General features: G+C 40.1%; 2 protein-coding genes across 2 annotated transcripts in view; both read right to left on the bottom strand.

The window, feature by feature from the left end:
* Positions 1 to 23,171, bottom strand: part of PPP2R5E (protein phosphatase 2 regulatory subunit B'epsilon) — a 204,166-nt gene extending 180,995 nt beyond the window's left edge. The window contains exon 1 of the mRNA XM_079912189.1: positions 23,045 to 23,171. The gene's annotated coding sequence lies outside the window, so the exon portion shown is untranslated. The remainder of the gene's footprint in view (positions 1 to 23,044) is intronic.
* WDR89 (WD repeat domain 89) lies at positions 223 to 23,172 on the bottom strand. The gene is made up of 2 exons (XM_079912195.1): positions 23,045 to 23,172; positions 223 to 1,844 (listed from the first exon to the last, which is right to left on the bottom strand). Exon 2 carries the CDS (start codon positions 1,812 to 1,814, stop codon positions 654 to 656), a length of 1,161 nt encoding a protein of 386 aa, XP_079768321.1. The 5' UTR covers positions 1,815 to 1,844; positions 23,045 to 23,172; the 3' UTR covers positions 223 to 653.
* Between the last annotated feature and the right edge of the window lie 494 nt (positions 23,173 to 23,666).

Raw genomic sequence — 23,666 nt, 5'->3', positions numbered from 1 at the left:
AAAAGCATTCTGCAAGGTAATTTCCTTTTCATCAGTGAAACACCTGTTTACTGTTTAACCAACAATATTAAAGTGTGGACGCAAATATTTACTAAATATACTTTTCTCAAATAAATGCAAATCACTATTTCTGAAAAGGTTTAATTCTATTTAAATTCATTAGAATATTTATATTTAAATATGCCAATGTAATCTATATGTATTAAGCAAGTAGGAGCTTCTCGAATGAAGAAACAGTCTGATTTGGTTTTATAAATAATGAAGATGATTTAAAATGTAAAAAATTGAGCTTAAAAAACACAGCCCAAACCACCTGTTTTATAAAGTCACACCAGCCATCTACTTCTAAAAAGCCTTTATCAAAGCTATTTCTTCAAACTCAACATTTACTAATTCAACAGATGGGTTTTTAAAATGAGGAATGTAATTTTACTTTCAACTCACTGATTACATACTCAAATGGCGACTTAAAAAAAAATAATTTTGGAATACACAAAGACCTGAATTAAACCATTCTCAACATTTTTTCAGGACTGTTTGCTAACTGGCTTGTTTTTATTTACATATGAGCTTTAAACACATCTACAACAGGTAGTACACAGAAATAATTATTTGCAACTATAAAACCTGTCAAGTAAACTCCCAATGTAACATCACTGCTTTTTCCTTTTCTTATAAGAATCATTACTATGAACTCGAACTCGCTGGTACACAGAGGATGCTATTTTCATGCTGTCTTTCTTTGTAAGCGTCTTCTCTACTGCTCCAGGTTTCCAAAGTAACAACTGTGCATCTTCTCCTCCAGTTAGCAAAGAATCATCCTGCATATTCCAACAGAAAGAACGGACTGTAGCAGCATGCCCTCCCTGAAGCCTGGTCACATGCACCAATCCTGATGTAGTACAGCTCATTATGTGAATAATTCCTGTGTTTGTTCCTCCAACTACAAACAATTTGTCTGTCTTTTCATGATATAGGCCGCCAATCAAATAGTCCAAAATCCCTTCTTTCACATTAATTACTTCTCTGACATCCGGGATGTTCAAACATGTAATTGGTTCATTGGTATCCAGATGATTAAGATCCCACCAGCAAAATCCTTCATCATGTGTCATGCAGTAAATCTGTTTATAATCTTTCCCAGACCAACCAATATAGCTTACTGAGGAAACTGAGTTACAGGTTGTAACCAGTGCATCTTCTTCATTATCAACAGTAATATCAAATACATTTACCAGGCCGTCAGTTGAACCTGAGACTACCATGTTGGGATTGCTGGGATGGAAACATACCTGAGTGATATCATCACTATGTGTCTCTGAATATGCACCAAGTGGGTCTTTAGTAGTAGACAAATCCTGAGAATTAATTCTTGCATCCCAAAATACCAACAATGCATCATCATCAACTTTTTCTGTACCAGCACAAATGACATGATCATTACAGCTGATATCAAAACTGATAAAAATATTGGAAGGGTAACCCTTGAACAGCTGGACAGGTTTTTCACTGGCTAATCGAGCATCCCAACATTTTACAGTGCCATCAGTGCATGAGGAATACACGCTGTCACAGGAATTTGCAAACTTGACTCCATTAAGTCCAGGATATCCTCTAAATTCTCGCAGTACATTTAATCTTTCTTTATCATATATTCTGATTGATCCATTAGAACATAAAACAGCAACCAAGCTTCCTTTTTCTGCTTGTACAGTCTTTGATGTGTCTATGCCAAGCAGATAAGTAGGCTCTTTAGTTTCTGAGGAACGTTTAACAATGTTCAAATTAGCAAATTGTTCCTCAATCTTCTCCATATCAGGAGTGCATCCAAGGGTAGTAAAAATCTGTAATAAAAACAAAAATTAAAATTAAACCCAAAGCGTCTCTACATTGTGATTAAATCAAGAACATTTCCCTCTGGGAGCTGGCACAAAACAACAGAACTAAAATCTAATAGTTTAATCATTTCCCTAAAACTCAGTTGCCTACTTCTAATTAAATCACTTTTTATATACTGAATCTACTGACAGTAAGAGAATTTTAAAACATGTACATACCTTGCTTAGTAATTCCTTTCAGCTCAAACCTAATAATTGGTCCTACGCACAATCCTCCGCATTAGCCAGGATCTCCACTTTGAGATCATCTTCACCTGGCCCCAGCTGCCTTAACAACTATAGAATCTAAACATAGATGTGTTAGCAGAAAAATGGTCCCTCAAAGATGTTCATGCCATGGGGCTTCCCTGCTGGCGCAGTGGTTGAGAATCCACCTGCCAATGCAGGGGATACAGGTTCGATCCCTGGTCTGGGAAGATCCCACGTGCCGTGGAGCAACTAAGCCCGTGCACCACAATTACTGAGCCTGCGCTCTAGAGCCTGTGAGCCACAATTACTGAGCCCGCGTGCCGCAACTACTGAAGCCCATGCACCTAGAGCCCGTGCTCCACAAGAGAAGACACCGCAATGAGAAGCACTGCAACGAAGAGTAGCCCCCGCTCGCCGCAACCAGAGAAAGCCCGCGTGCAGCAACGAAGACCCAACACAGCCAGAAGTAAATAAATTCATAAAAAAAAATGTTCATGCCTTAATCCCAGGAACCTATGAATATGTTAGGTCACATGGCAAAGAGGAATTGAGGTTGTAAATGGAATTAAGGTTGCTAATCAGTTGACCTTAAAATAGGGAGATTATTCTAGATTATCTGGGTGGGCCCAAAGTAATCACCAGTGCCCTTAAAAGTACTGGTAGAAGAAGCAGGCAGAATATGAGAGTCAGAGGGAGATGTTACTATGGAAGAAAGGTTCAGAGAGACACACTGCTGGTTTGGGTAAAGGAGGCCAATAATTGGGTGGCCTCTAGAAAGCTGAAAAGGCAAGGAAACAGCCTCCTTTAGAGCTTCCATGTGAAAGTGCAGCCCTGCTAACACCCTGATTTTAGCCCATTGAGACCCATTTTGGGCTTCTGACCTCCAGAGTTATAATAAATTTATGTTGTTTTGAGCCACCAAGTTTGCAGCAATTTGTTACAGCAGCAATAAAAAACTAATAGAGGTACCCAGTAGGAATTCTGGAGATGTGCTTCTCAGGCAGTAGCAGCTTGTAAATGTTGGAGATGCAATTTGAACTTAGGCATTCTGGCTTCAGGGACTCTGCTCTTAACCACCACGCTAGATTGCCTCTCAATGGTAGGTTGTATACAGAACAAGTTCAAGGCCAGAAAAATATGCATGCCTAGTGACTTTATCACAAACTTTTCTATCTTGCTTTCACCAATGAATATTCTAGCCTGCCTCACAAATTCACATTTTCATTCTTAAGATGAAATGCTTTTTTTTCTGTTGCTTTAGTGATAGCTTTTTAACTGTCTGTATTTTCATCTTTACAAGGAGAAATGAACACTAATTCAAGAGTTGTTAGAAGGATTAACTGAAATAACGTGTCTGGCATATCATGATACACATTCAACAAATGTTACGTAAAAATGACCAGTATTACCATTATCAATACCACTAACACCACATGGGGAAGAATTTGGATCTATCAGAGTGGCTCCAAACAAAACAATTAAACCAAAAGGCAAAAAATATTTAAAAGTTGCATTGGGCTTCAAAAAAAGAATAAGCATCCTCCCCAACTTTAAATTTTGACTATTTAAAAACTTAAAAAGTTGAAAGAATAGTACAACGAACACACACACACATAGCCTTTCACCTCCGAGGTTCAACAACTTGCTTTCTTCTATCTCTATAAGCACACACACACACATTTTTTGATGAACTATTTGAAAGTTAACTGCAGACAAAATATCACTTCATTTCTAAATACTTTAACACAGAGCACCTCCCTAATCTTTTGTTTTCTTAACACTGAATTTTTTTTAAAGTCCAGGCCAGTTGTCTGATAATATGTCCCATATTCTGAATTTTTCTAATTGCTTCCTCCTCATGATTAGATTCCAGTTTAATATTGTTATCAGGGATAAAATTTAGGTGATGCTGGGTACTTTTTTTTTTTGGCTGCATTGCATCTTCGTTGCTGTGTGCGGGCTTTCTCTAGTTGCAGCAAGCGGGGGCTACTCTTCGTTGCGGTGCGCAGGCTTCTCATTGCGGTGGGTTCTCTTGTTGCAGTGCACAGGCTCTGGGCACGTGGGCTTCAGTAGTTGCAGCACACAGGCTCAGTAGTTGTGGCACGCGGGCTTCAGTAGTTGTGGCACGTGAGCTCAGTAGTTGTGGCTCATGGGTTCTAGAGCGCAGGCTCAAATTGTGGTGCATGGGCTTAGTTGCTCCGCAGCATGTGGGATCTTCCTGGGCCAGGGATTGAACCCATGGCCTCTGCACTGGCAGGCAGATTCTTAACCACTGCGCCACCAGGGAAGCCCTGGGTACTTCCTATTGCATCACATCATAGAGACTCACAATAACAAGTTTGATTACTTACTTAAATTCTTCTTGGTGCTCAAACCGTCCCCAACTTGACCACTGAGAAACTCCTCAGGCAGCCAGCTTCTGTGTGCTTTTGATATGTCAATATCACAATTAGTATGTAAGCCCTAAATGGAACAACTCTGTACAAGAATAAGTCTGAAAATGGTGAGCATGCTTCAAGTATTCTGAGACTAAATGACCATTTACCTCTACAGCATAACTGTTGGTTTTACAACCAGATAGGCTAAAATGGCCTTCTCTCCTTCAACATGTCATGCTTGCTTCTGTCTCAGGACTGTAGCAATAGCTGCTTCTCTGCCTGGAATACTTTCTGTACCTTTTTTGTGTAACTCCTTCCTGTTATTCAGGTCTCAATATGTTATCTCCCCAGAGAGAGCTTCCCTGATCAACCAATCTAAAGTAGCCTGTCACCCCCCTATCATACTGCCCATTTTATTAATAAAAAAAATTAAAAATGCTTAATTATGAAATATTTCAAATATACAAAGAAGTGTAGAAAAAAGGAAACAGACACCCAAGTACTGTACATATTACCCAGATTTAACATTTTGCCACATTTGCCTCAGTTTTTTATTTAAAGAAATGAAACCTTATAGACACAACTCCTATGGTTAAGAAATTTTTTAAGTGGCATCACAATTATATGTATCTTTGTTGCAATTTGCTCTTTTCACTCAATATTTTTTAAAAACCTGATTTTACTGGTGAGGTGAACTTATTACCTGACTCTTTCTTGCTTTTTTGTTATCAATATGATTGTTGAATAAATGACTGAATAATTGATTCAACTTTCATGCATTAAGAGCTGAAGAGTTCTTCCAGGAGAAACAGAATAAATCTAAAATGATATTGCATGTGTCTGTGTGTTTGCAGGGGGAGCTGTGCTTATGGAAATTAGTAAAATAATGGCTTTTTTATTTGCTGTACGCGGGCCTCTCACTGTTGTGGCCTCTCCCGTTGCGGAGCACAGGCTCCGGACGCGCAGGCTCAGCGGCCATGTCTCACGGGCCCAGCCGCTCCGCGGCATGTGGGATCTTCCCGGACCGGGGCACAAACCTGCGTCCCCTGCATCGGCAGGCGGACTCTCAACCACTGTGCCACCAGGGAAACCTGGCATTCTTTAGCAGTACTTTAAATAAAGTACAAAAAGGAAATATAGAAAAAGAATTTGTATTTGTGAAAAAAAACTTATTTAACTTAATTTTTTTTTACTACAAGCTCTTCAAATACATCCTAAAATGTGTGTTCACTTAAGAGTGTACTGCCTATACACTTCAAGGAAAAATCCTTTTTAATTCCAGATAGAAACAACTGCCCATTCTTGAAATACTAGTCAAAGTATTAATGAGATTACAAAAGAAACAATTCTTTGCTGCTGCTTCATATTGATCTCTGCATATTAAATATCAGATTTTAAACAATAAGAAAGTTTAATGTGACTTTTAAGCTAATAGTAAGTTATAGGACTCTGACTATGCACTGCTACCCCCAAGCAGGATAGTAGTGCAGTACTCCTTCCCTCCACAGTGCTGCCTGGAGAGTCTGTTTCACACTGGAACAGTCCCCTGCAAGGATCTGGGGATTGATGAGGCAGGCAGAGTGGGCCCAGATGGAACGCTACAACAAACACTTTTAAGACAGTAGTAATGGTAACAATCTCAATGGTTGTCCACCTGACACACTGTTTAAATGCAGCATAGTACTTCAAAAAAAAGATAGATGTTAGAAGGTAGGTAGCTCCTACAACACTCTCATGCTGTAGAGTTCATATTCATTTGTCCATAGATACAAAGAGTAAAATAGTTTAATCTCTTAGGGAAAAGATGAAAACCTCTGGCTTATGCTTTAACACATTAATATGCAAGTGAATCATATTTGAAATATAACTTCCAAGGCTACATAGTTAATTTTAATTTAATATACTAATGGATCATTCTAAAATGATGAATAAACCCTTTTACTTCTATGTATGCCCTTCTCTGTGTTTTCTTTGTATGACCCACTTCCCAGTCCTCAAGATAAGCCATAGGCTCTCTTTTCTTATCACTTGACATTCTCACAAGACAACCTCATTGACATTCATGTTTTCAAGTGCCACCTAAGTGCCAATGGGCTCATCTATTTACAAGTCCATATTTCCAAGTGTCTACTAGCCATTTCTCCTCGAACATGTCCCACTACACCTCAAAGTAAAACTGATTATTTATGCCCCCACCAACCTTCTCCTTAAAAACAAAATCAGAATATGCTTCTCAATGTTCTCCATGTTGGTCAATGGTATTGGCACCATGACAACACTCTGACCCACCCAGTTCTCTAAGCCAGAACCTCTGGGGAACATCCAACTCTCTTACTCAGGGCTCTCTTCCAATCCATTTCTTTTTTCTTTTTCTTTTTCATTTTTAACATCTTTATTGGAGTATAACTGCTTTACAATGGTGTGTTGGTTTCTGCTTTATAACAAAGTGAATCAACTATACATATACATATATCCCCATATCTCCTCCCTCTTGCGTCTCCCTCCCACCCTCCTTATCGCCCCCCCTCTCGGTGGTCACAAAGCACCGAGCTGATCTCCCTTCCAATCCATTTCTAAATCTCACTTCTGCTGAAGGCTACTAAGAGTATATTGAACTATAAGGTTCAATCTATTTCTGTAGATCAAAACAATATTGACAACTTCATATAGTTCAACCTAACAAAAACATATAAAGAAAACAAATAAGATTATCCATAATTTTAATCTTTTCTCTATTTATTTCTGTTAGATGCATAAAAGGAAGCTTAGTTAGCATTCTAGATCTCAACAGGCTAGTAAGAGCTGAGGATGTAGAGTGAGCCTTTCTTATATTAATACACACACACACACACACACACACACACACACACACACACAAATGAAAGAGGGGACAAAAAGAGAGGGACGGAAAAGAGTACTAAAGCAAAGAGTAGGGAGGAGAAAAGAAGAGAAATGAAGATAAGCCAAAAGAGAACAGCTGAGAAAAGAGAAAGTAATGGATGGAGTTACCGCCACTACCTGTTGGATCACATTACAGTTCTTACTTTCCCAACACTGACATGAGACAAGAAGAGGTCCAGGTAAAGGAAGTTTAGTAGAGTCTAAAGCTATGTTGGTTCACTTGGCTAAAGAGTTTTCATTAAAAAAAATTCCTTGTCCTTGAGTTAGTAGATGTAGCAAGCAACCATAACCCAATTTAAATATTGGCCTAACTGTTCTGAAAAAATTACTAATATCTCATCTTGACCCACCTGGTACAGATCAGGAAATAGCAGACCCCCAGCAGTGTCCTGGCATTGAGCCACCACCACTGCTGTTGTGGTCTTTACTGGGATACAGAATTCTCATGTCTGAATATAATGCAGTAGCTGGAAGATGTTTAGAAAGACACCCTAAAACAAACAGCTTAGGCTAAGCTTCAAGGGGGTGAAAATATTAACTTCTTGGTGAACTGCCACCTTGAAACACATTAGAAGGGAAATGCTGACTAATCTCTAATCTGAAGAAATGTCCTTAGGTAATAAAGAGTTAGTTACTTGATAACAAAATCCCTAAACATAAGTATTTCTTTTGTGGCTTTTGCCTTAGTAAAATTTAAGTTATCTTTATCAATCAAAATATTCTTTCATTTTACTTCCTATTAAAATAAACCCAATAAAATGTTATTTCTATATATAAAGTACATCCTAAATACATCTAGCCGCAACTAGGTGTTGCTCTTATTCCTGAATTGGCCAAGTTTGAATATGAAATCTGAAGGACAGCCTAGGTAGCTTAAGTCATTCCATGATGGAAGAGGAAGTAGCTTTCTTTCTCATTTAAACAAGATGAAAAAATGCATTAAACGAAAACACACATTTTATACCTATTTAGAAACTACTGATTACAAAAGGCACTATACTAAGTCTTTGGCATATTACTTTGTAGGAAGTCAGAAATGAGCAGTATCCTTAGAAATAGATATATTTCTGTCTTTCAGGTATGAATAAATGTTCATTATACTTGAAAGATCTGACAGCATAACCAACAAATACTATTACATTTTTACAACTAAAGAATAAGAGTTGTATTTGAACTGTACATTGGATAAAGGACTAGTTTTCTTTTGAAACAATTTAACAGACTTGGGTCAGAAAAACTAATTCCCCACAGCTGAAATTTAATACTGCCCATTGACCACAAGGAACTAGCTCTGATGATTGCACAATGCAGAGATTCGGCTAATGTCCCCAATGCAGGGAGAAGCTAAATGGGAAAAGTCATTCAGGAATGGGCTCTAATAACTTCACAATCCACACTTATAATTTAACTACAATAATGCTAACATATCTATCAAATTGGGCTAGGATGATTGAGTCTCACAGAGAAGAAAATAATCATAACTGGAGTTCAACAAATGCTAGGCGGTGTGCTAGAAACTTATTGATAAATCTAATTTTTTTACCCTAATCATTTAACCCTATGAGACAGGTATTATTATCACCATTTTTCAGAGGAAACTGAAGTTCAGAGAAACTAGCTTGCCAATGCTCTCATAGGTAATAACAGGGGGAGTTTGATTTGAAACCCAAATTGTAACTTTAAAACCTGTGAACCTGTATTCATTTCAATTCTATGCTATTCCTTTTCCATGTAAGTACTAAAATATTAGTGTCAACTTTAATTAAGGAATATGCCTATTAGGCTTTGAGAGGAAGAATTACATATTAATTCTACATATAAGCAGAGGAGAAAGAAAGGGAGCAGGATGGGGGCTTCCCTGGTGGAGCAATGGTTAAGAATCCACCTGCTAATGCAGGGGACACAGGTTCGAGCCCTGGTCCAGGAAGATCCCACATGCTGCCGAGCAACTAAGCCCGTGTGCCACAACTACTGAGCCTGCGCTCTAGAGCCCACGCGCCTAGAGCTCATGCTCCACAATAAGAGAAGCCACCACAATGAGAAGCCTGCGCTCCGCAACGAACAGTAGCCCCCGTTCACCACAACTAGAGAAAGCCTGCACACAGCAACGAAGACCCAATGCAGCCAAAAATAAATAAATAAATAAATTTATTTTTTAAAAAAGGGAGCAGGATGATTGAAAAAACACACAAACACAGAAAAAGGTTACAGTAAGCAGCCATCACTTTTAATTTTTTTGTGTCCCATTTTTTATTATGGAATTTGTATGGAATAAAGAATATTAAAAGAAACCCCTATGCAACCCATTATCCACCACGAACAATTACATTCCTCAAAACTTATTATTAGCAGTGGAGGGGTCAAACATATATCTTATTTTATTTGAAGGGCAATTAAGAAACTGTAGAGGACATCTAGTATGATGGAACCCCTCCAACTCACCCCTCTTCCCCCTCCATGTGGCATCAACATTGTTTCAGTTGCCTGTAGCACCAGGGATGGATCCTGATTAACCTAACCATAGTAATGTCATCCTTTTAAACCAGTAATTGTTCAGAAACCTTACATTTTTGCCAGTCCACGCATGTATTCCCCTCCTAACTACAATCTGTTCACATGTGGAATGCTAATTCTAAAGGGTACCCAATCCAACTGATGGAAAGAACTTTAATTCCATGTGTATAAGATTCAACATTTTCTGACTATTTAAGTCAATTTGCAGTGGAGTTTTTGTTAATGCAGCCAGAACCAGCCTAACTAATTAGAGATAATCAAATAAAGTCTTGGGTGTTATCACCAAGTACTGACTTAATGTAAGAGGCTCCTACAAATAAAGATTTAGGGAACATACTTTAAAAAGTCAAATGTCATTCATATTAAAGATGGGGACTTTGATCTTTTGTTCCCTTTAGAACATTCTATCCTCTCCCCTTTCCCACCTATTCCAAAAAATATGATACACAAAGGAATTGTCAGAAGACTATAAAAACCTATGCTCAGTAATAATGGTAGGATCCCTCATTCTAAAGACACCAACAAAACAAAAAAACAAACAAACCTCTGAAATGCTACAATATTTTAAAACTTAATATAAAACTCTATCTGGTAAGTTTGTGTATTTTTAAAATTTATCTATATTTTTGAATTTCTAAAATAGTCCCATGGCTCAAAATTCAAAAGGCTCCAAAACTAATATCTTAGAACATTTCTGTCCTCAAGCCCCTTTCTTCTCCCAGGAGTCGTCAAATGTTACCAGTTTCCTATGAATGTTTTCAGAGATTGTCAATTTGGAAATAATGCAGTGAAGTAATTTTCAGCTTGTCAATAATCTGTCAGTGTGGTACAATAAAAAAGCAATATACGTTTAAGAAAAAAATATACTAATTTCAAGCCCTTGTTCTACCACAAACTAGCAAAGTCATCATTGTACAAATTAACCCAACCTCAGTTTCTTCATCTTTAAAATGGGGATAGAAATGGACATACTTGATATTGAGCACCTTTTATAGCCAAGTACAGTGCTAAATGCTGGAGATTCAGATGAGAAACATACTTGCTGTCTTCAAGAAGTTAGGAGAAAGACCAGTAAACAATTACACTATAGGGTGATGGTACAAGGACAGAGATAATCAGAGGATGACACAGGAACACAAAGCAGAAGGATGTAGTGGGCATAATTCTTGGCATAAAGAAAATAAGCAAATATTGATTTCCTTTCTTTCTAATAACTTCATTTGATTTGCCTTATTTCATTTCACATTCACATTTTAAAAAATACCATTCTACAGCTTTTAAAAATGAAAGCATTCTGTTACTTTTATATTAAAACTATTTTTAAAAAATGAAACAATATGCAAAATTTCATGAACATGAATATCAAATCAGCAACTCTCAATTCTGAATAAACCACTGACATATTAAATTGAGTGGGTGTTTTGTTTGGTTTTTTTTTTTTGCGGTACGCAGGCCTCTCACTGTTGTGGCCTCTCCTGTTGTGGAGCACAGGCTCCGGACGCGCAGGCTCAGCGGCCATGGCTCATGGGCCCAGCCGCTCCGCGGCATGTGGGATCTTCCCGGACCGGGGCACGAACCCGTGTCCCCTGCATCGACAGGCGGACTCTCAACCACTGCGCCACGAGGGAAGCCCGAGTGGGTGCTTTTTAAGATTTCATTTTTAATTTTTTAATGAAAAATACATTTCTAAAGAGCAAATGAACTTCAGTATGTTTTAGAAGATGATATAGTTTCACTGAAGTGAAACAAGTTCTCAGTGAACTCCAAAATTCTTATCTTTTAGTTAGGTACCAATCAGAAAGGCTTAAGATCTACCCTATTAAAAATACCCTTGAATCTAAAAATATGTATATGTATAACGGATTCACTTTGCTCTATACCTGAAACTAACACAACATTGTAAATCAACTATACCCCCCAAAAAATTAAAACTACCTTTTGACCTCCTTGGACAAATGGCCTGAAATTGGGTCTGGACAGGGAAAATACAAGATGAGCCTACAGCATCAAATAGTGCCTGAAAGTAAAGAAGTGCTTAAAAAAAAAAAAAAAGACGCAAGAGCCAAGATCTCCCACTGGTCACTCTAGACCAGTTTGAGCAAAAAAGCGGCCAAACAATAAAATAAATACCCATGAATCCATACTGATAAAAATAAATGATTGAGTAAGTAAATAAATGAGGGAGAAGGGACATATCTTCCTTACAGAAAAATTCCAACTTATATAAGCAGATACAACCTCCTCTAGGAGGTGGAGCTCAGTTCTCCTCTTCTGGAGTATAGGCTGGACTTAATTACTTGCTTCCAAAGAACAGAGTATTGAAAGAGTAAAAGATAGTAAATTCAACTAGAGAAAATCAGAAGACACCACCTTAACCAACTGATCAAGGTCAGCATCTTTGGTAGTAAGTCATGTTGATGTCACTTGCCCTCTGATGTGATGTGATGAGAAAGATAGCTTACTTCTGTGGCATTCGTCTCAAAAATTCATAACCCCAGCCTAATCTTGAGAAAACGTCAAACAAACTCAATTGAGGGACAATCTACAAATACCTGGCTAGTACTCTTCAAGTTTCAATGTCGTGTTAGCAGAGCATTTGGAAGCAGTAGCTGCTAATGTCTAATGTCATGTGCTAGTGGCAAGGTCAGTGGCAAATGGGAAAAATCTAATGTTAGCTACAAAAGTTCTATACTGGACATTAAAGAACAGTCCCTCATATGCACTACCAGTATGCCCTAGAGAAATCAATACCTTGGGATAAAAAGCATGCATTGGTTTAACTTCTGCAGAACATTTCTGAGAAAACTTTTATATCAAAAATTTAGAAGGCTTCCCTGGTGGCACAGTAGTTAAGAGTCCGCCTGCCGATGCAGGGGACACGGGATCGTGCCCCAGTCCGGGAAGATCCCACATGCTGCAGAGCGGCTGGGCCCGTGAGCCATGGCTGCTGAGCCTGCGCGTCCGGAGCCTGTGTTCCGCAACAGGAGAGGCCACAACAGTGAAAGGCCCGCGTACAGCAAAAAAAAAAAAAAAAAAAAAAAAAAAAAAAAAAAAAAAAAAAAAAAAAAATTAGAGAAATTCGTGTGTATGTTTTAAACTGACACATAATTGGCCTTAAAACAATCTATCAAAGAACAATTTGTTTTAAATTGGGCAGAAGTGCTGCATATTTAGTGGAAGGTATGCTAAACTGACATCTGCTACAATTTCAATGTAATTTTCAATATCATATTCATTAATGACTGAGACAATGTCTTTGTAAATTAATCCTGGTTAGCGAGCCTGAATATACTATTTTTGTTCACACGAATGTTCAAGATACTGGTTGCAGCAACATATGGCACTTCATGCATTAAATACACTAAAATGCTTAGGGAGAGCACAGTTTTTAAAGTGCAGGAATTTGTTACCAAGGAAAAGAGGGAGGGGGTGGGAAGGAATGACACACACACACTTTCTCATGCAGTATGAGATTATCCTTCAGGTTCCAGATATAACATTCAAAGTATCTTTAAAAAACAAAGACATTTTCCTCAATAACATCTTGAGATATCCAGTTTCTCAAGTAAATCTTTCACCCAAAAGTCACCCTTTATAGTAAGTCTATGAATACCCAGCTTCTTTCAACAAGAACAATGAACTGCCTTTGCCTTTCCAAAACAACCAGCTGGTTAACCAAACAGAGAATAAACCAAACTTCTTCAGTCACCAGATGTCTTAATTTGGAACAGATAGTAGCAATGTGGAATAATCCAATTCTTGAATTGGTACTCTATGTTTACTACTTCTTTTTCTAATTCTCAATAGATGCTTTTAAAAACTAAGCAAATGCTCTCTGTAATAACTGCGATAACTCTGTAATAACTGCAAATGCTCTCTGTAATAACTGGAGGGGGAATAAAGAGTAGTGACCTATAATAGAATGATGTTAACATTATCAAAGAACAATCCACTTGAATATTATGTTATAGTTAAAAACTGATAAGCAATATCATTAAATCCCTAGGACTCCATGCTCCCAATGCAGGGGGCCCAGGTTTGATCCCCGGTCAGGGAACTAGATCCCACATGGAGCAACTAAAGATCCCGCATGCCACAACTAACACCTGGTGCAGCCAAATAAATAAATATTTCTAAAAAATAATTAAATCCCTATTCAATAATTCAGAAATGATTCTCAAATGGCTAACATGACAGGCCTAAAACACAGTGGATTTAGCAAAGTCCCTTCTCTCAACAAAGAGCAGTGGGGAGACAGACAGATATATAGACAACTAATTATAATAATGAAAATAGTGATTAAGTATTATAAAAAATAATATTGGGTAAGGCAAGAAATGGGGCAGGAATAGCCTTTTAGATTTGGTCATTAAAGGCAAGCCTCTCTCATGAGGTGAGATTTGAGCCAATACCAGAATAAAATGAGGGAGCAAAGTATTGGACCGTGTGAACCAAGAGAAAAATAATGAAACAAAAATAAAACCAAAAATAAACAAATGGGACCTAACTAAACTTAAAAGCTTTTGCACAGCGAAAGAAACCATAAACAAAACGAAAATTCAACCCTTGAAATGGGAGAAAATATTTGCAAACGAAGCAACCGACAAGGGATTAATCTCAAAAATATATAAATGGCTCATGCAGTTCAATATCAAAAAAAACAAACAACCCAATCCAAAAATGGGCAGAAGATAATTTTCTCTCCTGGGCAGAGAAAAATAGCAAGTGGGCCAGTGCGGCTAACACTGAGTCAGAGAAAGAAAGTGGTGTAGGAAATAAGGTTGAAGGGGTAGCTGCAGTCAGATAAGAGCTTTGCAGGCCACGGTAAGGACTTCAGATTTTATTCTCAAGAGAGAAAGCAAGCCACTGCAGGTTGACAGCAGGTGAGAAACGTCTGTGAAGAGATTCCTCCAGCTGCTGACTGGAAAACAGACCCAGCGCAAGAATGAAAGTAGTAAAGAGGCTTGTGCACAATTTTGGGCAAGAGATACGAAAGTAGGGAGAAGTGGCTGGATTCAGGCCACAATTATGAAAGAGGAATAAACAGCATTTTCTCATTAGACTTCAAGAGGGGTATGAGAACAATTGTCAAAGATGATTCTTAGGTTTCTGGCCTCAGCCACAAAGTGAATAGACCATTGGCATGTTACTTTTAGGATAATTACAAGCTTTCAGGATAATTACAAGATGATTAATTAGATAATTAGACAATTATCCAATTGTTTAAACAGTCTTTATAAACCGTGGTATATTAATACAATAAAATTATACACAGCAAAAGACAAAACAAAAACCCACACACCACTGGTACATGCAACAAGGTGGACGAATCTCAGAACTGTTTAGTGACAGAAGCCCGACACAAAAGGTTGCTACAGGATTTCACTTATACAGAGTTTAAGAACAGGTAAAACAAATCTACAATGGTGGCAATCGGAATACTGGTTATCTTTTGGGGGAATCTGGACTGGGGAAGAAAGCAAGAGAACTCTGTGAGTCGTGATTATGCACAGATGTATACATTTGAAAAAACAAACAAATCATCACGGAGGAGAATGACCCTCTGCCTCCATCACGATTCTCACACTGAGTAAAAAGCATCAAAAGTCTACTGCTGGAGGAGAAACAGCATGGTGAGAAATCCCCTATCTGGCACATGCCAGCAGTGCCTGCTAAAAGTTGCGAGTGGAGAAGAACAATGAGGAAAGCCCTCCAGCATCCCAGGCCCAACACTGCAGTGGCTTATTAACATCAAACAAAGGAGAGGTCTGAACAAGCACTATTAATTCACTCAAAATTATCATAGAACTAAATGTGAGGGCAAGAACTACAAAACTTCTAGGAAAGAAGCAGAGAAGTTACGACCCTGGGTTAGGTGAAGACTTCTTAGAATCCAAAAGCACAAACCAGCAAAGAAAAACTTGAATTAATTAAAAATTTAAACTTCTCTGCTTTTTGAAAATCAGTTAGGAAAATAAAATGTCAATCTCTGGGACTTCCCTGGCAGTACAGTGGTTAAGACTCTGTGGTTCCAATGCAGAGGGCACGGGTTCAATCCCTGGTCGGGGAACTAAGATCCCACATGCCGCTGCAGTGCAGCCAAAAAAAGAAAAAAGTCAATCTAAAAGAAAAGAGGCGGGCTTCCCTGGTGGCGCAGTGGTTGAGAGTCCGCCTGCCGATGCAGGGGACACGGGTTCGTGCCCTGGTCTCACATCCTGCGGAGCGGCTGGGCCCGTAAGCCATGGCCGTTGAGCCTGCAAGTCCAGAGCCTGTGCTCCGCAACGGGAGAGGCCACAACAGTGAGAGGCCCACATACCGCAAAAAAAAAAAAAAAAAAAAAAGAGGTGAAGCTCAAGGTACCAGAAATCAAGTTTATTTGGGAACAGCAGAGGAATTGCAATTCGCAACAGCCAAGCTGCAACGAGTTACAGGCAAGTCTGTTGAAGGTTTAGGATGGGTTGCTTTTATGGGCAAGCGGTGCCAAAAAGCAGAGTCCAGTTGGGGGCCATGCAGCAAGTCACTGGTTCGAAGATAGGAAGAGATTCTTGGCGGATGCTCATTAGTCACAGGTTAAGTTTCGATAAATCTGTAAATTTGATAATTCTCGAAATCGGGTATTCATGGGAAATCAGTCTCTCAGTCTTTAAGTTTTGTTTTTCTGAGGGCACATGAATGGGTCTACATTTCATATCTTTTGGTTCCATTTTAGATTAAAATCCTTTCGCTCTTCCCTCGCTTGAGCAGGATCTTTCACAGACAGTATCGCTGATCAACCTTATTGCGTGGGTATTTGTTTAGTCAGAGATGTTGTTAGATGTTGGGCTGTGTGTCCCTTGGAGCTGCAGAGGACCATTCTAAGATGTTCTGTTCCACCGAAGAGGGAAATGGCAAGTGGATTTTTGGCTTCATTTGAACAACATGGGGAATCTCAGTCATAGTCCTCTAAGGTGGTCAGGTTGATTTCCATGGTCAATTGAGCCTCATGATGAGCCTTAGGAACTTTATTTTGTACATACGTCTGAGGGAAAGACATTTGCCTACTGAAATAAGACAGCAGAAATTTCATTAGGAGGATGACACCCAGGGTCAGAAGTCCAGTTATGGTTACTGACTGGAACAAACTTCTCAACCAGTTTCCCCAGCTACCTAATATTTAATAGGTTGAGAATGTCCCAAGTCCTGGAGCTTGGCCTATTTCAGTTAACAGATTGATACTGTCCATCATTTTTATTTCTTGCATTATTTTTCCCCATTTGTTAACATAAAAACAGCCTTCTTCCCCAAGCAGGACACAGGTTCCTCCCTAGTGTGCAGTGAGGAGGTGTAGTGCTCTGTGGTTTTGTAAGACTACTTCCGCTAGGCTGTCTGTTTGGGTTTGTTGATTTTCAAAGGCTCTAAGAGAAGCATTAAAGGTAGTTGCCATGACTACGGAGAGGTTTCAAATTGCTTTTTCAAGTCCGTTACTCCAACCCAAGGGGAAAAAGACTCAGGCAAAGGCACGCCCAAACCCCTTTCTATCTACTATGGGGTTATTTGTGGGCATCCATCCAAAATTATATCCATCCCAGCTTTGACGTGCTCTTTTAAGTTGTTAGGAGAAAGAACCCAGACTGGGTACATAGGCAGCGGAAGGGCAACAACTCCACAACGTCCCTTCCATTTAAGGAGGAGTGTTTCTGCACAGAAAGAAATAACCAGTGTTTTCTAAAGACAGGGTGTTAAGTGGGCCCCCTTTTTTTCCTGGTATAAAAGAAGAGCTCTCAGGATCAAAAACATGGTCATTTACACATAGCACATGACAGTCAGCATGGTGGGAATGGCTATAAGAACATTTTAAATTTCTATACATATGGAATAATAGATGAGTTTGATTATTGCGGGTAAGTTTCTCATGGAGGTCTGGGGAATCTCTAGGGAGAAGGTGAGTCGAATTAAGTTCCCACCATTCACCAGATTTTTGATCAATTCCCTATTAAGTACCATTGAAAGGAAGCACATCCGCTTCCCATTCCCTGGTACCATTATAATTTTCATTATCCCACCACAGAGCTACATTAATGGAGGAGACATTTAGTCTTCTTGATTCCAGCAGGGAGTGAATTCACGATCATCTGAGTCATATAGAATTGTATAGTTACAAGCGTTTAGTGGGAGGGAGGCCAGAGTTTTGCCAGTACCATAAATGTTTTCAAAACACAAAGAAAGATTTTGGGTAAGAGTCCAGACTTGATTAAGGGGTATTCCTTTATGGGCAGGGGGCACCCAATGGAATTCTGTAATGTCTGGTGCCAATTTGCTGCAAGGAATAACATGCACCTCTTCAAAGGTACCAAAGGAAAAGCCTACATCTCTGCCAGACAGATTTCTCCATCCTTCTAAGGTTAATGGCCAGGTTACCAGTTCAGGTTCATCATGAATGTTATTAGCTCTGGCACAAATCAAACAATCAGTAAGGCTGGCAGAATCAGGGAGTTTTGGTAAGGTGCGCCAAGGGATGCGCTAAAGCTAAAGAGAGCAGCAAGAAAGCCAAAGAAAGGGCAATTAGAACTTTAAGCAGCATGACACAGGCCTGTCTGGATATCTTGGGAAAGCTGTCTACTTCTGATGTCATCTGGTTCAGTAGAAAATTTTAGCTTTGAATCACCAGTTAGGTTGCAGATCCACTCAAGTTTGGGGGCCTTTTTACAGAAGAGACGCATGAATCCAGGAGTCCATCCCTTGGAGCTTAGCGACACAGGGGTTAGTCAGCAACAGCTGGTAGGGGCCCTTGCAACAAGGTTGGAGGGAAACTTTATGGCTATGTCTTCTCCAGCAGACGAAGTCACCAGGCTGCAAAGGGTGGTGTTTGACATCTTTGTCTCCTGGGAGCATGCTGTGGAAAGATTATTCCTCCAAAGCATTATTATTGTCAATGGATTTAATTAGACCTTTGCAAAACTGAAATATATCCCCTTTTATTATTTGTAGGTCAAAGGAAGCAGGGACTAAATGCGTTGGCTGTCCTATAATTATTTCAAAGGGTGAGAGCTTATGAATCCTGAATGGAACGGGTCCAAGATTTAGAAGAACCAGCAGAAATATTTTTGGTTGAGGTATCTGGAGATTTTTAAATAATTTAGCCAATGGATCTTGATAATTCCATTTGTATGTTCAACCAGTCCTGAAGAGTGAGGATGATAAGCAAAATGAAAATGTTGTAGAACTGGCCAGATGGCACAGATTTGTGAAAGTACTTATCCAGTAAAGTGGGTTCTCCAGTCACTATGGAGTTCCAGGGAGGTTCCTCAAATGGAAGTAATCTTTCCTAAAAGGACTTTAGCTACAGAAGAGGCAGCTGCCTTTCTACATGGAAATGCTTCAGTCCATGTGAAAACATGCACACCATTACTAGTCTAATATATTTATATCCATGAGACAGGGACAACTGTATGAAATCCATCTGCCAGACCTCAAATGGTCTATTGGGTAAATCAAAATGTCCCCAGGCAGTGTAGATAGTCTCCTCTGGGTTGAATTTAGGACAAGATATGTGTTTTTTGTGGCCTTGCCGATGTTTCTCCACCAATATTGATTCATAAATGTTACCATTTTCTCACTGGACCAATGGTTTAATTCATATATGGTAGTTAAAAAGGGAAATTTTAGATTTTTTTTGGCAGGACCAATTTATTACTGTGTCCAAACCAGAGTCCCTTTACTTCACAGTACCAACAGCCTTTGATTTTCCAATTCTGTTTTTCTCTTTCAGAGGCCAACTGTTGTACTTCCCTGGCTAGTTCCCTTAGGTCCTTGCCAGGGGGAGTAGCCTTCTGGACTATGACAGAGGTTTGGTTTATAGATCTCAGAAGGGTGGCATTTTTTGCAGGATTCCTGGTGAGGCGGTTTCCTTTGGCTTCCAGAAAACCTGACTTGGAATGCCCAGGAACTTTAATGACAGCCAGAGCTGCTGGCAGCAGTATAGCATCCAACAAATTTTGGACATAAGGGCCATTCTTAATTTTAACTCCACTAGAAGTAAGGAAACCCCACTGTTTCCATAACATTCCAAAGTCATGGGCTATCCCAAAGGCATGTCTACTATCTGTACAGACATTTGCCGTCTTGCCTTTGGCTAAAACACATGTTTGAGTGAGAGCATGTAAGTCCGCTTGTTGGGCTGAAGTGGTCGAAGGCAAGGGTGCAGCCTCAATGACCTTGCATACCTGGCACAGAATTTGCCATTCTCAATTTTTAGGCAGGAACCATCAAGTAACCAGATCAGCATTCACCAAGGGGGTTTCTTGTAAGTCATCATGAGGGGTCAAGAGGTGATCCATCAAAGTCAAACAGACATGGGGAACTTCATCAGTGCAAGAGGGAAGAGGGATAGCAGGGTTGAGACTGTTATAATGAATAAGAGTCATATGAAGGGACGTTAGTAAGGGGATTTCATAGGTGGTAAGACATCTCGCTGAAAGGTGTTGAGTGTGGTGCAAAATTTAAGAAAGGCTCAACAGGCTAAGGTACAAAGATGATCAAGGAGGACCCTATAACAGTCTCTTCAGTAGCCTTTACTAAAAGAGTGGAAGCAGGCATCGCTCTAAGGGGTGGGGGTGGAGTATTCTCAGGCCACTGGATCTCACTGTTGGCTGTAGAAACCTAAAGGTCAGTGATAGTCCCCATGTTTTTGGGTAAGTAATCCGAGGGCATTCACTTCCTTTTCATATACAAAAAGGAAAAAGGGTAGCTGATAATTTAGGTGTCCAAAGGCAGGTGGATTTATTAGGCTTTCCTTCAAGATCTGAAAGGCCAAGCTATCTTGATCATCCAAACAATGGGGTCAGGTTGGTGTTCTTTAGTAAGGCATATAGGGGCTGAACCACTAAGGAGAAATTTGGGATCCAATTATGACAATGACCAGCTAGTCCCAGAAAGCCTCCAGAGAATTTTATGTCATTTAAATCAGTCTTTCAAACTTGTGAGAAGTCAGAAGGCCTCAGTAAAGCCTTGAGGCATGACTGTCCAGATGTACTGTTGTCCTTCAGGTGAAGGCAAAGAGACGCTGACTACCCCTTTCAACAGGGATACTAAAAACCCACTGTATAAGTTGACTAGAATGTAAAAGTTGCTTCCAGTATGGATGGATACCAACAGCATGTGGGGATTAGAAAAGACAGGACGGCAGAGAATTACAATGTTATTTATTGCCCTACGGTCTTGGACAAATCTCCATCCTCATCCTGTTTTGTTTTTTGTTTTTTGTTTTTTGGTGGTACGCGGGTCTCTCACTGCTGTGGCCTCTCCCGCTGCGGAGCACAGGCTCCGGACGCACAGGCTCAGCGGCCATGGCTCACGGGCTCAGCTGCTCCACGGCACGTGGGATCTTCCCAGACCGGGGCACAAACCCGTGTCCCCTGCATCGGCAGGCGGACTCTCAACCACTGCGCCACCAGGGAAGCCCCATCCTGTTTTTTTAACAGGCAAAATAAGGGTATTACAAGGACTAGCACAAAGGATAATAAGCCCTTGGGCCTTATGGTCCTCTATAATGGGCCTTATGCCCTGTCAACCTTCTTTATTCACAGGATATTTGTTTATTCTTAGGAGAGGTTTTGTGTGGTCAATCTGGATCATAATGGGAGGGGCACCATGAATTGTGCCTTTTTCTGTTAAGAATTTTGTCCAAATATTAGGGAATACCAGGTTTAATAGGACAGATGAGTACAAAGTTTGGACTGCCTTGGTTTGTAGAGTGCCAATAATGGCAAAAGGGGTTAAATTTTCCTAAGTGTAGAATTCAAACTCAAGGGATATTTCTGCCTTTTGAGAGAAAAAAAAAAGGCAGCATTGTATTTCTCCAGAAAATCTCATCCCAGTAAACGTTTGGGAGCAGGCATTTATCTTGCAAAGGTCCAGACAAAAAAATATGGGCTGAGAAATATGGACACATTGCAGTTTTTTTAAGACTCCCACTATTTGAACATACATATTACTCCAAGAAAGGGACCGTTTAATTGTAGTGGGGTTGAGCACTTATAAGAGTAGCTCCTGTGTCAATTAATACTGTAAGGTGGGCCTTTCCTGGTGGCGCAGTGGTTAAGAATCCGCCTGCCAATGCAAGGGACATGGGCTCAAGCCCTGGTCCAGGAAGATTCTTCATGCCACAGAGCATCTAAGCCTGTGCACCACAACTACTGAAGTCTGTGTGCCTAGAGCCCATGGTCCACAACAAGAGAAGCCACCGCAATGAGAAGCCCACGCACGGCAAGAGAGAGTAGCCCCGGCTTGCCACAACTAGAGAAAGCCCGCGCGCAGCAATGAAGACCCAACACAGCAATAAATAAACAAACAAACAAACAAATAAATAAATGTATTAAAAAAAAATACTGTAAGGAATTTGTCCCTGATCTGGAGAGTAGTTTCCTCCAGTCTACATAATGGCAGAACAAGGAACAGTCCCTGTGTGTCCTTGGAGTCCCATCATTGGGGGTGGGTTTGGCCATGGGTTCTTAGAAGGTTGTGACTATTTGGATTTCTATTTGTAGTAATCCTTTTACCAAGGTCAGGTTTTTTACAATAATGTCATAGTCCTGTAGGACGGATTTGCTTTGGAGTTTCTATCCGTTGGTGCTGTAGATTCAAAATCTTAGTTGTCTTTTTTCTAGAGTCACCTTCTATGGTGTGAGCTAATTTATTAGGCAGATTGACAAGGTCAGGGGTGAACACTGTCTCCCATTCGATACAGGTTCTTTTGACCAACAAGGATAAGTCCTTGTGCAGGCAATTTATACACATGGAATTAAAAGCCACCTGAGTGGTGACTTCTCTGGTGGCGCAGTGGTTAAGAATCCGCCTGCCGATGCAGGGGACATGGGTTCGTGCCCCGGTCCAGGAAGATCCCACATGCCGCGGAGCGGCTAGGCCCGTGAGCCATGGCCACTGAGCCTGCGCGTCCGGAGCCTGTGCTCCGCAACGTGAGAGGCCGCAACAGTAAGACGCCCGCGTACCGCACTGGCTAGGATTCCCCAAGGGGGAGGCCACCTTTAGTACATTCAGATGACTAGATAAAATTATCAGAAACAAAAGAGTACTTACCAGAAAGACAATCTGTCTCTATCTAGATTTTGAATAAAGTAAGACAGCTCAACCAAAAGGAGGTAGCTTGAGATCTGAGAGGAGACTTACCAAACTGAAAGTTACAGCGACTCACAGAAGCAAACAGTGCAAAGGACTCAAGTGCAGGAACCTCACTTGATCCCGGAAGTTCAAGTGGTTGGCGCCTTCAGATCACTTATGACACCACGCAATGTCAACCTAAAAGAAAAGAGGTAAGCTGAGTTACCGAAAATCGAGTTTATCCTGGAGTAGCAGAGATATTGAAGTTCAGGACATGCATGCTGCAGTAAGCTACAGGTGAGTCCACTGAAGGTTTAGGCTGGGTTGCAATTATGGGCAAGGAGTGCAAAAGGGGAGGGTCCAATCAGGGGCCATGCAGAGTTCACTGGCTCAAAGATGGGGAGAGATTCATTGGTCAGAGGTTAAGTTTCACTTTTGTAAATCAGGCATTTATGGGAAATCAGTCTCTCAGTCTTTAAGTTTCATTGTTCTGAGAGCACAAGTGTGAGATTCTCCATTCCATATCTTTCAATTCCATTTTAGATTAAAATCCTTTTACAGTTTTATCCACATCAGGCTGGAGGGACATATGGGGGTAGCCAAGGGAGGATGTAAAATAGACATTTGGATACATCAGTTTACAGCTCAGGAGGAAAGTATAAAACTGGGTCATCAGACTATAGGAAATAGG

The sequence above is a fragment of the Stenella coeruleoalba genome (genome assembly GCF_951394435.1).
Source record: "Stenella coeruleoalba genome assembly, chromosome: 2".
NCBI classification, from domain to species: Eukaryota; Metazoa; Chordata; class Mammalia; order Artiodactyla; family Delphinidae; genus Stenella; species Stenella coeruleoalba.
The sequence above is the reverse complement of the archived record's forward strand: the minus strand, read 5'-3'. Positions and strand labels throughout refer to the sequence as shown.

What these genes read in the sequence shown, in the direction of transcription:
- WDR89 (XM_079912195.1), bottom strand. Translation starts at nt 1,814, where the DNA reads ATGGAGAAGATTGAGGAACAATTTGCTAATTTGAACATTGTTAAACGT.